The sequence below is a fragment of the Etheostoma cragini genome, chromosome 19 (assembly GCF_013103735.1).
Source record: "Etheostoma cragini isolate CJK2018 chromosome 19, CSU_Ecrag_1.0, whole genome shotgun sequence".
Classification (NCBI taxonomy): domain Eukaryota; kingdom Metazoa; phylum Chordata; class Actinopteri; order Perciformes; family Percidae; genus Etheostoma; species Etheostoma cragini.
In genome coordinates, this window is record NC_048425.1 from 16,591,836 (window position 1) to 16,605,528 (window position 13,693).

The 13,693-nt window shown below is 40.2% G+C and overlaps 1 protein-coding gene across 5 annotated transcripts in view; it reads right to left on the bottom strand.

The window, feature by feature from the left end:
• sorcs2 (sortilin-related VPS10 domain containing receptor 2) overlaps positions 1-13,693 on the bottom strand; it is a 356,230-nt gene that overhangs the window by 30,788 nt on the left and 311,749 nt on the right. For all 5 annotated transcript variants that reach the window (XM_034901195.1, XM_034901192.1, XM_034901194.1 and 2 more), the window contains exons 13-14: positions 13,121-13,212; positions 9,597-9,704 (exon numbers count right to left, since the gene is read on the bottom strand). In XM_034901195.1, coding sequence (XP_034757086.1) covers positions 9,597-9,704; positions 13,121-13,212 — 200 coding nt within the window. The remainder of the gene's footprint in view (positions 1-9,596; positions 9,705-13,120; positions 13,213-13,693) is intronic.

The following is a 13,693-nucleotide window of genomic DNA, read 5'->3' on the forward strand; positions in this document are numbered from 1 at the left end:
TAATGGAAAACCAAAAAAAGCGAGTAGACCCGAGGCGAGTCGAGTAGATACCACGCAGTGGAAAACCGCCATAAGTTTCGTGTCATATAAGGCTGATTTCCTGTTGCCAACTGCAACTGTTGCTGCTATGACCAAAAGTCAATATTGGCCTGTATGCATGTATATAGGCCTGGACTCTTGTTGATTGTGGGAAATTTCAAGCAGATATGACAACACTGTACACTGTAGTTACAGCAACTTTCTTGTTCATCGCTAAACACTCAAAATGGCCGCCACACTCCCACCGTTGGCCGAAATTTTTTTCTTCAAATAAATTTCCATCTTTAACTTGTTGATTTGGTACCGACCAAATTTGAAGTCCATTGAATGAAATCTCAACGAGGAGTTTAAATATAGCACCTTGACTTTTAGGCCTACTTTGTTGCCACTAGAGGGCGCTATGACTTTGACTCCCATTTTGTCCAGTATATGTCCTCAGAGTTGTCTTATGAATCATGAAAGGTTTCGAGCCACTTCCTGTTTTCATATTTGTATACTTCCTTTGAAATTCTGGTTATGATGTTCCTTATATGATGGAATTATTGAAAGCTCCAACACACAGATAACCTTGATCTAAACTGGCTTGCTGCATATTACATGGATTATTAATATTACGTATGAATAGACTCTTCTAGAATAAAATCATACAGGAGCAAAGCCTTGAAAAAAGTACTCTTATATCACCTCACAAAGGTAACCCCCCTTCCTTTCCACTAGATGGTGATGTCTTACAGGCAATGTCTACTATTCTGAACTCAAATGTCTTTTAGTTGTATGTTTGAACATTTCTCACCTACTGTTATTATCACAAGATTGTGGTTCGATCCCAGGCTTCTCCGGCCACATTTCAAAAGTGTCATGAGCAAGACACTGAACCCCAAGCTGCTCGCCTGATGCTGTATGTGGCTATCCATTGCTCCTCCTACGAAGGATGGGTTGAATGCAGTAATACAATTTCACTACATTGTACTATTTGTGTGAAGATTTATGAATAAAGTTAAAATTTTAGTTTTTCTCAGTTAGGAATCAAGTCTTTACAAAAATTTATTGTTTTATGTAGTTGCTGTGCATCTCTCTTTCTCTCTCCATCTCTGCCCCCAACTGTTGGAGGCAGATGGTTTCCCATTTAACGCCAGGTGCCGTTAAAGGTTTCTGCCTCAAGGAATATTTTCCACTGTCACACCAAATGCTAATGCTCTTGGGGGAATTGTTGGATCACTGTAAATTATAGAGTGTGTGGTCTAAACCTACTCTGTAAAGTTTCATAGGATTCCTTTTGTTTGACACTATAAAACTATAACATTTGAAACTATAAATGAAATTGAATTGTTCATCTAGGAGTTTGCTGTTCTCCAATCTGTTTTTCTTTCAGCTCTAACTTTCTGTCATCAGTGCTCATTAAAACTTTATGCGTTGCTAATGCTGTCCCTTTAAGGCTTGGTTGTTAAAGGGTGAGTTCACTCAAGTTACAAAAAGTGGCTCCTGTATTCGGTTGTTCTTTGCAATCCGCAATGTGGCAGAGCATGCAAACTGTAGCAACATGCAATTTTTAATTTGTCTAGCTAGCCTTCACTCACATTTAAGAGGTCAAACTTATAAAGGATACTAAAAGTCAAAATAAAAATATTTGCAGAGGTCATCCAGCCAGCTCAGTGGTTAGAGCAGGTGCCCAAATACAGAGGCTTGCTCCTCAACGCAGCGGGCCTGGGTTCGAATCCAGCCTGCGGCCCCTTAGCTGCATTTCACTCCCCCTCTCTCTCTCCCCCTTTCAAACATCTTTGTCTGTCTAATAAAGGGAAAAAAATATATTTTTAGAAATGCATAAATAAGTCTATATTAAAATATGTATTTAGGCTTTCACCCAGCGTTTTATGTTGGCTATAGTAACGTGTCAGTTTCCAGCTGTGTAAAATGTGCATCTACGTTTAAGAATGCAGATGATAGGGCTGCAAATTTTAATCACAACCACGATTTTGAATTCCCACGATCAAATTTGCTTCAAATTTTTAAATGCTTTATTTTATAGAAAGCGCCGTTTTTTTTTGCAAAGCCTATCTACAGCTCCGTAACCACTGTCGGATCATGTGCCAGTCAGAGTTGTTTCCTGAACAGTGTAGCTTAGTTTCTAGATGTAGACAGTCACAGAGGACATAGTAAGGGGAGGATAATTCAACAGATAGCAGTTGGTTATACATTGGTCTCAAGGTTTACCAGTTTGCTAGTAAACACAACATTTTGTCCCGTCTGTGTTGTTTTTCAGACAACAGCAATGACCAGTGCTAGTTGGTGCTAGTTGTGTCTGTTAGCTCACACGGCTCTAAGGCGCAAGTAATATTTTGACTCTAGGTTGCACCGGTGCACCTAATGTCCTTGCATCCGCTGCTGTTTTATTTATTTCAATATGGTTTAATTTTGCGTTACATGACCCTCTTCTTCTGTAAAGCCGTGCCTGTGTGTTGGATCTCTCCTCTCAGTTCTCTCTTCTTACTCTCCGGAGCTTTTTAGTTTTTTAAATCCTACGCTATTTCAGATAGATAATTTTCATTTACATGTGTTGCAGCTGTATGTCTAGAAAACATACAACTTCAACATAAGAAGAATGTAGCATAATATGGATGTGAAAGCAGTTATAAATAGCCTATGTGAAAATTAAATTTGTTTTGGTTAAAATCAACAAATAACAGTTTTAATTAAGCGTGATCACAATATTGATCAAAATAATCGTGATTATCGTTTTGGGCATAATCGTGCAGCCCTAGCAGATGCAGTCACTATCTAATTTCCTAGCTGCAAATGCATTCGCTCTAAAGACTAGAAGAACATAGAAAACAATGTAGGCAACAAGGGAGATAAAGCTGAAAATTCCTGCCTGACGTGATTGTCTTTTAATTATTAAAATGCAGAGACCGTTTCTGTTAAGACATGCTTATGAATAGATAGCGCAGTGCACTGTCATCTTTGTTTAAGTTAATCCAGTTGGCCCAGCAGTCGATCATCAACATGGTAGATGAGATATTATGTTTTATTTTCACGCGATGTGAGCAATATATGTGACACTTCTGATGAATACAGGTAAATTAAAAGCTATTCCAGCTATTTGAGATTTAAAGTGTGGTATATCAATCAGACGTTTATCTGAAATATCCTGGCCCCATTCATGACATGACACCAAATGGTAAAATCATCACTGATATTTTTTTATCATAAAATTTTAAGAACAACTCTAATGCTTTGTTTGTTAGCACTTTTTTCAAGTTTGATTAATTACTCCACCGACCATAGGAGCTCTTTTAGTAAACAAACAAAACTCCAATCAGCTAAGTGAAAAGAAATCCACATTCATTAACAGTGGCAAACTTTTCCTTTAGTCTTGTAAAGATAAGAGCTAAGAGTGAGCAAACCTTTTCAGGGATCTGTCTGCAAGTTTGCAGACATTTGCTTTTCAAACAATGTTTGTTACAGTGCATTGTGCAGGGAAATACGAAAGTGAAATTTTTTTTTCAGTAGCAATAAAATGGCATGATGCTCTCAGACAGCAGCACGCGCAGTATAGGCCCACTGAGTCTGTCCAGTATCTGATATTTGACCAGCTGCCATTTGTATGAGTGGTGGACAATCTCTGCTCTCCCACCTGTCCTTGGTGCTATCTCACTGCTCAAAGACTTCATTATTGGATGGCAGGCGGTGCCGTCAAAAATCGAAACTCAGTGGCAAGGAAATAGACCCTGGGTAATCTGTCAGACATAAACTGCCCTCAACACCCCTCCCTGGCTGCCGACCCTGGAGCCAGAATGTATGTATATATCTGCGTGTGTGTGTGTGTGTGTGTGTGTGTGTGTGTCTTGCACATGACAGATGATTGTGTGTTTAAGTGTTCAAGTCTCTTCTCTTTGTGTGATACTGCCTGTCTGTGTATGTGTGTGGCCATCTCTTTGCCCTTCTTAGCAGATTACAGCTGGGAACTGGCCTTATCTCTACCAAGGCATGGAGTCTAAGATGATATGACAAGTCTCACTCCAGCTAGCTTACTGATGAAGAGAGGGAAAAACTATTTCTTTTTTACACATTTGAACGTTTGAAACCTACATACACAATGTAAGAAGCTGCCAACATTTTGTGCCAATAATCAGTATTGTTAATTTTTACCAGAAGACTAAGGCATAGAAAAATCTCTAAATTCAAATTCAAGACAATAACAACAATAAGAACTCTAACGCTGTGTCTCAAATTGCACACTTCTGTACTTACACTTGCTATTTTGAGTACATAGTGCGGTCACACTGACGAAGTATGGCCGAACGTAAGGCACTACAAGTACCCAGTTTAACTTTTAACTTAAAGCGGTCAATATGTTAAGTGGACACTACTCGCACTCAACGGCTGACATCTTTGCTACGGTGCAGAAGCTATGGGACCACCAACGTATTTTCAAACATGTGAATTTTGCAACGGTTATTGTTGAAGTGGCAAAACCCATGGTTGCCTACCAATCAGTAGGTCAGTGGTTCAATCCCTGTGTAAAAGGGTCGCCAGTGCTTTTATGCCACCATATGTTCGTTGGGCAGTGACCTGATTTAGGATTCTAGTTGCCTAAGGGTAAAAGCTCTTCCTGACTCTCCCAGTTCCGGCTTGTTGTATCCGATACCTTACCGCTGTTATTTTGGTGGTTGGATCTTTAATGATTCTCCGAGCCATTTTCTTGCAATACCACTTATTGTATGTTCAACCAAACTAACCACTCTTTGCAGGGCCTTGTGGCCCTGTTTGGTGCTGGTTCCATATCAGACAGGAATGTTCCCCACTCTTGATGGTGCAGGAGTAGAAATTCCTCAGTATTTTAATTGGGGTACCCATTATTTCTTTTACATAGGTTGTAGTCTCGCAGTGCCAGACCTATCTTCACAGGGCTGCAGAGGAACGTTGGGCTAGCCCAATAAACATTTCTGGATAAGGGAATGAGGGCTCTGGTTTATTGGCATTTCTTTAAACCAATCTGCAGAGATCTGAGGAGCAGTTATCAATAGTACACATAATCGACTGAAGTTCAGAGTGCCGACACAGACAAAGCGGTAGGTGAGGACCAGCCGGCTGAAAATGAAGGTCATACAGCGGAACATTAACCGGAACATCTGGTGGAACATCCGGCGGAACTTCCGGCGGCACAGAACTAATCCGTGAACCGACAGCAATAATACAGAATATATAGGTGGTAAGGTTACCATCTTGGGCCTATTATGGATGTAAACAAAATTGGGTGTTTTAGCATGTTAGCATGATAAACATGTCCATAGCTTGTATGTTAAAATGTTTAGAATGTGGAACGGTACTGTATGCATTCTAGGACAGCTATAAGCAAAGCGAGGGCACCGGTAACGCTAACAGATGTGTGATGTTACGAATGGTCGCTGTGTTGACCCGAGTGCCTGGGTCTGTTTCACAATGGTTTAGTAAACTGACGTTAGCGTCCTTTGCACCGGAGTTAAGTGCTGACCGGGATGGCAGCTAGCTGGCCGGGGGCTAACTGTGGATGTGTCCCCGGGCTGGGGCTATATTGATAGTCTATGGTTGCTAGCTGGCTGGGGACTTACTGTGAATGTGTCCCTGGACCGGGGCTGTAATGATACTGAATGGTTGCCAGCTGGCTAGGGGCTGACTGTGAATGTGTCCCCGGGCCGGGGCTGTAATAATAGTGGATGGCTGCTAGCTGGCTGGGGGCTGACTGTGGATGTATCCCTGGGGCTGTTGTCAGCTCTCATCCCGACTGAAGACTTGCAGTGCGGGGAGATTGAGACAGAAGACAGGGTTGTGCAAGCTAGCTAAATTATTAGTAATTATTAATAATTAGATTAGCCGTCTATCTATACAGCTAACGTTACTGATGAATTCATGCGTCAGCCCAGAGTTTTTAACGGTGGTCAAAACAATCATATTAAAAATAACTGAGCGTGTTGAATGGTGTCTTAATCTTATGTTACCTGCCAAAAATTACATTGGCATTAGCTACTTGTCAAGCAGCACCTTTACTGTATGCACCAAAGCACTTTTCCTCTACTATTACCATTATTTTTATGTCTCATTCCAACAAGTTAAAGAACCACTGAATCAATTTTGCGAAACATCGATCAATTGATATTGAAATCAAACAATAAGGTATCTGTTGTATAACTGTGTTGTGTGTGGGACGTAATCAATTACAAAACAATGTAGCAGTTAGAATACGGAGAATACACAGAATAAAAATGAATAAAACACATGTGCAAATGAATCAATGTAAGGCAGAACTACCGTTAGACATACATTTCTTAGGGACACCTAACCTGTAGCCCTGCTTAGATCTAAAGTTATGTAGCCGGTAGCCAAGCCAAGTGAGTTAGAGTAAGCAGAACAATAATATGGACGAGTAGCCTAGCCTATGGTGAGTAGTAGAGACCCAAAAGAGTTGTGGGTCCTCTTTAATATTGCAAGTTTGGGAAAACTTGCAATATTAAAGGAGATGAGGAAACTGGATACTGGATAAGGCGAGGACTGTGTGTCAGCGTTGTTTAGCAGTTGTCGGGTATGTGAGTGGAAATACATCTAACATATCCAACACCATCACCCAGATCAGAATCACTGGAATGAGATAAAATATGTCCAACTTCTCTTCCCTACAGTGCTTAACTGGCCTTTAGATACAAATACATATTGGACCAAAAAAATAAAATTGAATTTACGTGTCATATGGGCCCATAACATAACTTACCCTCCCTTTCACTTACGACCGATGGTTGGACTTCTCGTGCTACGTAAAGCTTTCTCGCGGTGACAGCTCATATAGACTGAGTGGGAAATAAAAACGTCAATTCTACAGACGCTGCCCCCATATGAGTAGCACACAAGCACTCCCTATTCTGAAACGCTACAGAAGGTAGTGGCAGAGTGCAAACTAGAAAGGTATGCCAGTTGCACTTAACAGCAAGAATACTTTCTTTTATCTTTTGTGAGGGGTTTTCAGAACTGGTCCAGTACCCTGCCACTAGGTGGCACCATAGATGTGTTCCTTGGATCCAAATGAATCGCCAGATATAGCCCACGCCCATTTCCGTCTAGACTTTTATACGAAAAACTCAACATTTATCAAAAACCTATTTTTTTGCTCTCCTCCTAGACCATTAAACCGATCTGCATGAAAATTGGCAGGTAGCATCTTCAGATTGACCTGACACACAAACAAATTTGTGTAGGTAATTAAAAAATGCTATAACGCAAAACTTTAGATTCCTGTTTGGCACTCTGGAGGTCTCCCACACAGTTTACAAAATCACGCAATGCAGTTGTGCAAAACCAACTTTTTCTAACTTGTCCTAGGCCGTGCAATCAATCAATCAAGTGTGTCGGATATCAATACCCCCTTGCTAGTTCATTATTGTGCTTTTTTTTAAATAACTGTTAAACAGGTAACCAATTATTGAGTTAAAGTTGAGACTGACTAACATTCAGCATTTGTTTTTAGACTTGCTTGTAATACACTTTTAAGTCTTTGACAAATGGAAAATTAGGCCCATTGCTAGAATGCTAGATGAAGAGTCAAGAGATCAGTCATGAATGTCCAGTGTTTGGCAAGTTACTTTTAAAATAGTAGTCACAGTTACTAGTTAATTCTTTCAAAAAGTAACAAAATTAGTTATTCAGTTACAAATGATAGAACTAGTTACTTCAGGAAATAACTACTGCATTACTTTCAAGTACATTTTCAAATGCACAAATGTGACCCCACCTATATCCCTCTTTAACGGAACTTAAAATACATGTTCAATTATTTGTGACAAATCTGAATATTAAAATGGACACTTAATACAATACATTATTAACAGAAATAGTGGACACAAATCTGTATTTTATTGTTAATCTGGGACAAAGTGAGACTAGCCTCCAATGAATCCCATGTATTATGTTTATACAGTGGATCCAAAAAAATAATACAATAGATGTTGTGAAACTTTTGATATTTATTGCCCCTCAGTCGGGCTCGCCATACCTGTCTCTTGTTGACTGACTCGCTTGTGTTGTTCGTTGTGTGTCTGACTATACATGCTTTGAACACCCGCCCAACTCTACCTCTGATTAGCTTACCATGAAATTTTACTCAACCCCAGCCATCCATCAGCATTTCTGCGCTTGTCTAGTGTACTGCCCACTAACCGGCTCCCCAGCTGTGGCTGTGGCTCAGTGGTAGAGCGGTTGCCTGCCAATCGGAAGGTTGGTGGTTCGATCCACGCCCCTGCAGTCTTTGTCGAAGTGTTCTTGGGCAAGACACTGAACCCCGAGTTGCCCACGGTGCTGCGCATCGGAGTGTGAATGTGTGTGAATGTTTATCTGATGAGCAGGTGGCACCTTGTACGGCAGCCCCGGCCACAGTGTATGAATGTGTGTGAATGGTGAATGTTTCCTGTAGATGTAAAAGCGCTTTGAGCAGTTGTTAAGACTGGAAAAGCACTATATAAATACAGCACATTTACATTTACATTTAACCAAGGAAGAACAGTAAAAAAAAAGTCTTTGCCTCTCGGCTGAGCAATCTAGTTGGTCTGATGAAAATTATTTCATGCTGCTTAAATTATAGTAAGGGCGGTAACACCATTATTAAGATGGGAAGAGTAATCACTTAGATTACTTAAAAAGTTATACATAACGCCGTTAGTAACTTCGGTACGTATAACGCAGTTATTCCCATCACTGTGAATGTCTGTGCAAAATTAAACAAAATTATTATGATATTTCACTCTGGTGGAAAAGGGCCAAATCCCTATAAATAACTTGTAAGCCAACTACCAATTATTTCTTTAATAAATGTAATCAATTTAATAAACTACGCCAAATAAAAAGGCAGGCTGGCTACTAAAACAACCTGCCCTAGACTTCTGTGTTAAACTAAGCATAGTGGAGCCTGACAAAGAGTCCCCAGAGACAAAAACGAAGAAAGGGAGACCGAAACACATTGAACAGGAGTGCAAAAGGCTCTACCTAGTAATAAATTGTCAGAGTGGAGAGGCAGGGAGAGCAGAGAATGCATAAAGGCATCCTCTCCCATGAACCTCTGCTGTAACTGCAATCAAACTTTCTGGAGGTTAAGAGAGAGGACTGCTTTGCAGGAAATCAAGAGTGACCAATTTCTGTTAACGTCACAAAATTGCGCGCCTCGCTCCAACATACAGAGAGGGAAATGTTGTGATTGGAGAGAAATGAGCTCCCTTGAATGTAGTATGCGGGCAGGCAGGGCTCTAGGATGTGTAAAAGGTAGACAGAAGTTTTGAGCTATTGGAGATGTACTGTGTGTTTAATTTATCATTCCACAAAGATTTATTTTTTATTTTATAAGTCAATATATTATAATTAACGTAATTAATTGACGCAATGGAAGCTCATATTTGTTCGTAATGGAAGCTCATATTTGTAAGTGTTTCTAGAGGGATCTTCAGATCACTTAAGATTAAACTGCACATATGACTTTCATTTGATTATTCAAACAGCAGTTTGAAAGTAAACATTTTTCTTTTAGAAATTGGGGTTTTACTCACGTCATAACCAGGGTCTCATCTCCTGGCTCACTTAAGAGTCCATCGACGAACACAGAGGTGCTGGTAAAGTTGTGCACAGTCCAAGTCCGTCCTTCGTCAATACTGAATCTGTGAACAGACAGACAGTGTTCACAATCACCACAATAATAAGTCTCCTTTTGGCTGAAAAAAACATAATTGTTGTACAGCCTTGCACTAGAGTTATCCATCCATCTTTGACCGCTTTTCCGGTATCGGGTCGTGGGGGCAGCAGCTCCAGTAAGGGACCCCAAACCTCCCTTTCCTGAGCCACATCAACCAGCTCCGACTGGGAGATCCCGAGGCGTTCCCAGGCCAGGTTGGAGATATAATCTCTCCACCTAGTCCTGGGTCTTCCCCGAGGCCTACTTCCAGCTGGACGTGCCTGGAACACCTCCCTAGGAAGATGCCCAGAAGGCATCCTTACCAGATGCCCGAACCACCTCAACTGGCTCCTTTCGACCTGAAAGAGCAGCAGCTCTACTCCAAGCTCCTCTCGGATGACTGAGCTTCTCACCCAGCTCTAAGGGACGCCAGTCACCCTCCTGAGGATTCCCATTTCAGCCGCTTGTACCTTGGATCTCGTTCTTTCGGTCCTGACCCAGCCTTCATGACCATAGGTGAGGGTAGGAACGAAAATTGCCTGGTAGATCGAAAGCTTTGCCTTCTGGCTCAGCTCCCTTTTCGTCACAACGGTGCGATAAACCGAATGTAATACCGCACTGGCTGCTCAGATTCTCCCACCAATCTCACACTCCATGGTCCCCTCACTCGCGAACAAGACCCCTAGAGTTAGTTATGACTATATAACAAACAACTCCTAGGATTGTTTGAACCCGGCTCCTTGTCAGTTAAAACCATGGCTGTGACAATAACAGCATCCACGCAATACCGGCGGTGACGTGACACTACTGCGGCAATTTAGAATTTATTTTATTTAAACAGGGACATTGCACAAATTAACTTTTAACATTATTTAACATTGGTGCTATTTCCACCCATAGTCTCTTGGAAGGTCATTAAAACAAAAATTCCCCGCAAGTAAAATACACAACATCAAAATTTACATTTACATTAATTTGAAGTAAAATAAAATTTCTTTTTGGTAAACTAGATTTTTAAATTTGTAATATTAAAGAGATTACGGAGACATTTTTTTTGACAGACTTAAATTGCTCATCACCAACTTTACAAGAGGATGGACAGTCCATTAAACTTATGGGGGATTTGTTTCTTTTTTTGCATCTGTCACTGAACGCTATGAATTTCTTTTTTCTAAACCAAAAGGTCAAGTTTAATCTTTTTCTTTAAGATGATTTTTGGGCATTTTAGGCCTTTATTTTTATAGGACAGCTGAAGACATGAAATTGGAGAGAGAGGAGGAACGACATCCTGCAAACAGACGCAGGTCGGAGTCAAACACGTCAAGGAGGGAAGCTCTATACATATAAGTATCTGATCTTGCTTTTACAGGTTTGAGTAGCAACATTAAATCCTTGACATAAAGACCCAGGAACGATCTTTGGATCTTTCCAATATTGTAAAATTGTGGAAACATAAAAATATGGCATTACATATACGTGAATATGCAAATCAAGTCTAGCATATAGCTATCCCATTAAAAAACAAGTAGCCCTAATCATGAGACTTGCAGGACTAGTTAGCATTTAAGCTAAATTAAACATGAATGTCAATGGAGAAATGCTAATACTGATCTATTAATACAACATACATGGCAGTGGTAGAGCAGATGCACATATACTAAGAGGTTTATGCCTTGATGCATAGGTCCAGGGTTTGAATCTGACCTACCCCAAAAAAATAATCTTTAAAAAAAAATTGAAAATACTAAAAAGTGTACAAAAGTGTCTTTGCTATTTTAAGACCGGCATGCACCCACGTCGTTTAAATAGCAAATGCGATGTGCCCATAGTTGCAATAGGGCTCTGAACCTGCTTTAGTGATTGTGTTATTCTGCTCTGCTAAAGGCTGCTTGAAAGCAGCTGGAATAAAGAGTTGGGATCCGGTTTGTTTTTTCTAACCGCGGTAATTTGCACATCTGGGTGATGCCGTCAAATATGCGTTAGCATGTTGGCTGCATTTCAAACGTACCCTAATAAAGTTTGAGCACCGCCAACACTGTTGTCATCTCTTAAACACGACTCTCTCTCCATGGCTAACTGATAAGGGTCCTGGTCTTCCACTTCTGCCATTTTATTAGCACTAGACTCACTTGCAAACCAATTTGTTGTACTAACCTCAGCCCTACTGCCCTCAGCCTTGTCCACCAACTGGTCCGCACCTGTGGCCAGACTTTCACACACTTGCACATTCTAACATACGAGCTGTTAGTGCTGTGAGTTAACTTGTTAGTAGCACTGTGCAAGACGTTTTGTTAAATTTCCTGACAAGTGATTGATTTGCACCCAAGCTTGGTTGTTTAGGGCCAGTGCTTGCTCACCACGTCCATGGATTTATGATAAAACACCATGTTGCAAGAGCCGTTATTAAACATCCATGTCCATGACCACACCTACTCCACGGTCAAGAGCGTAAAGAAAAAAACCCGACGTAAACAATATCTGTACTGTTGTACAACATCTAAGTCACACGGTTACGGTTGTAAAGTTACACACAAACACAAGGAATTTATTTAATGAAATTTAAGGAATTTATTTAATCCTAAGAAATGACACGAAATAATGTAAGACTGTAAAAGAAATGTAATACTTTTTGAAACAAGTTTCCCACTGTTTTAGAATATTAAATTTAAGACTTTAAGACTTTAAAGACCCGGCAGGTACTCTGCTAAAACTTCACACAATCACCTCAAGTGACCAAAACAGTTAGTCACAAATTTCAGCATACTTCTAAAACTATTTTTTACAACTTGTAAAATTTACAAGTTATTAAAAAAAAAAAAAGTACAATCATGAAATACATTCTACTTAGATATTATTACATCTGAATAGAAAAATACATGGTACTTTAAAAATACTGCTTAGATCTGTTCAAATTTAAGAAATACCGTATCCGAGAATGCCAAAATCATCTGTGTCTGAAAAGACCCTTAGACCCAAGAGGGTCATCCTAAACAAGATACCACCAAAGCAACTATCAACAGAATCTTATTTCACTGGTTGTACAGAATGGTCATTATAAAAAGTTGCTGGTCTGCATACATATGTAGACCTAGGTTGCAAAAAGTATCAAGCTAGTAAAGTGGAAAATGTTTAGTCTAGTCCGGTTGTGTTGGCTGAGACAATATTTAAAAAAACAAAACAATCATAATCTGTTTTGCTTTTATTGTTAACTAATAAATGGTGCTCGTAGAACTGTTGCATTAAAGCAAAAAGGCCTTAAGCACAGCGGTGTTGATATTCAGTACAACATTACTCCCTCTAGTGTGATGTTGCTAAAATAATATGATCTCATCCGGTTAAAGGATGTGTTATCGTCGTAAGGATCGCTATTAATATGTTGACATAATGTCACAGTGATCTTACTTGAGTATCTTGAGTGGAATAGAGGTGTCCTTGATGGCAACAATGACCCCTCCATGGTCCAGGTACAGGATGTGATGCTCCTCCTCGAAAACCTTAAAGTATAAAGTTGGAGGTAAAATGAAAAGCAAATCATATTGCTAAATGTAATAATATTATTTTAAGTCAGTCCAAATTATGTTAACATTTAGAATAGAGATGCACCGATTGAATGGCCGTCCTTCAGGTGACCAGACATGACCAGCAGGTCAGAGTGACATTGGCCAATTTTATACATGCCGCATGTTGAACATCGTGCAACATCAGCATCACATGTGCACACGCACCGCCACTCCGTCAGCTGTTTATGAAATGTTAGAAAAGCTCTGAAGAGCAGTCTGCTCTACTGATCTCAGGCAAACCGTCAGCTGCTCTCTCTCCTCTGACGCAAAACAACTGGAACAAGAAAACAGCACTCACATCTACAGTATATCGGAAAATAGCGTTAGGCACACTGACTTAGAGGACTTTAATGTTTATCAGACCCAAGATGAGACAGGAAGCTATTGTTAGCCAACGCTGCGGACTGGCGGACCC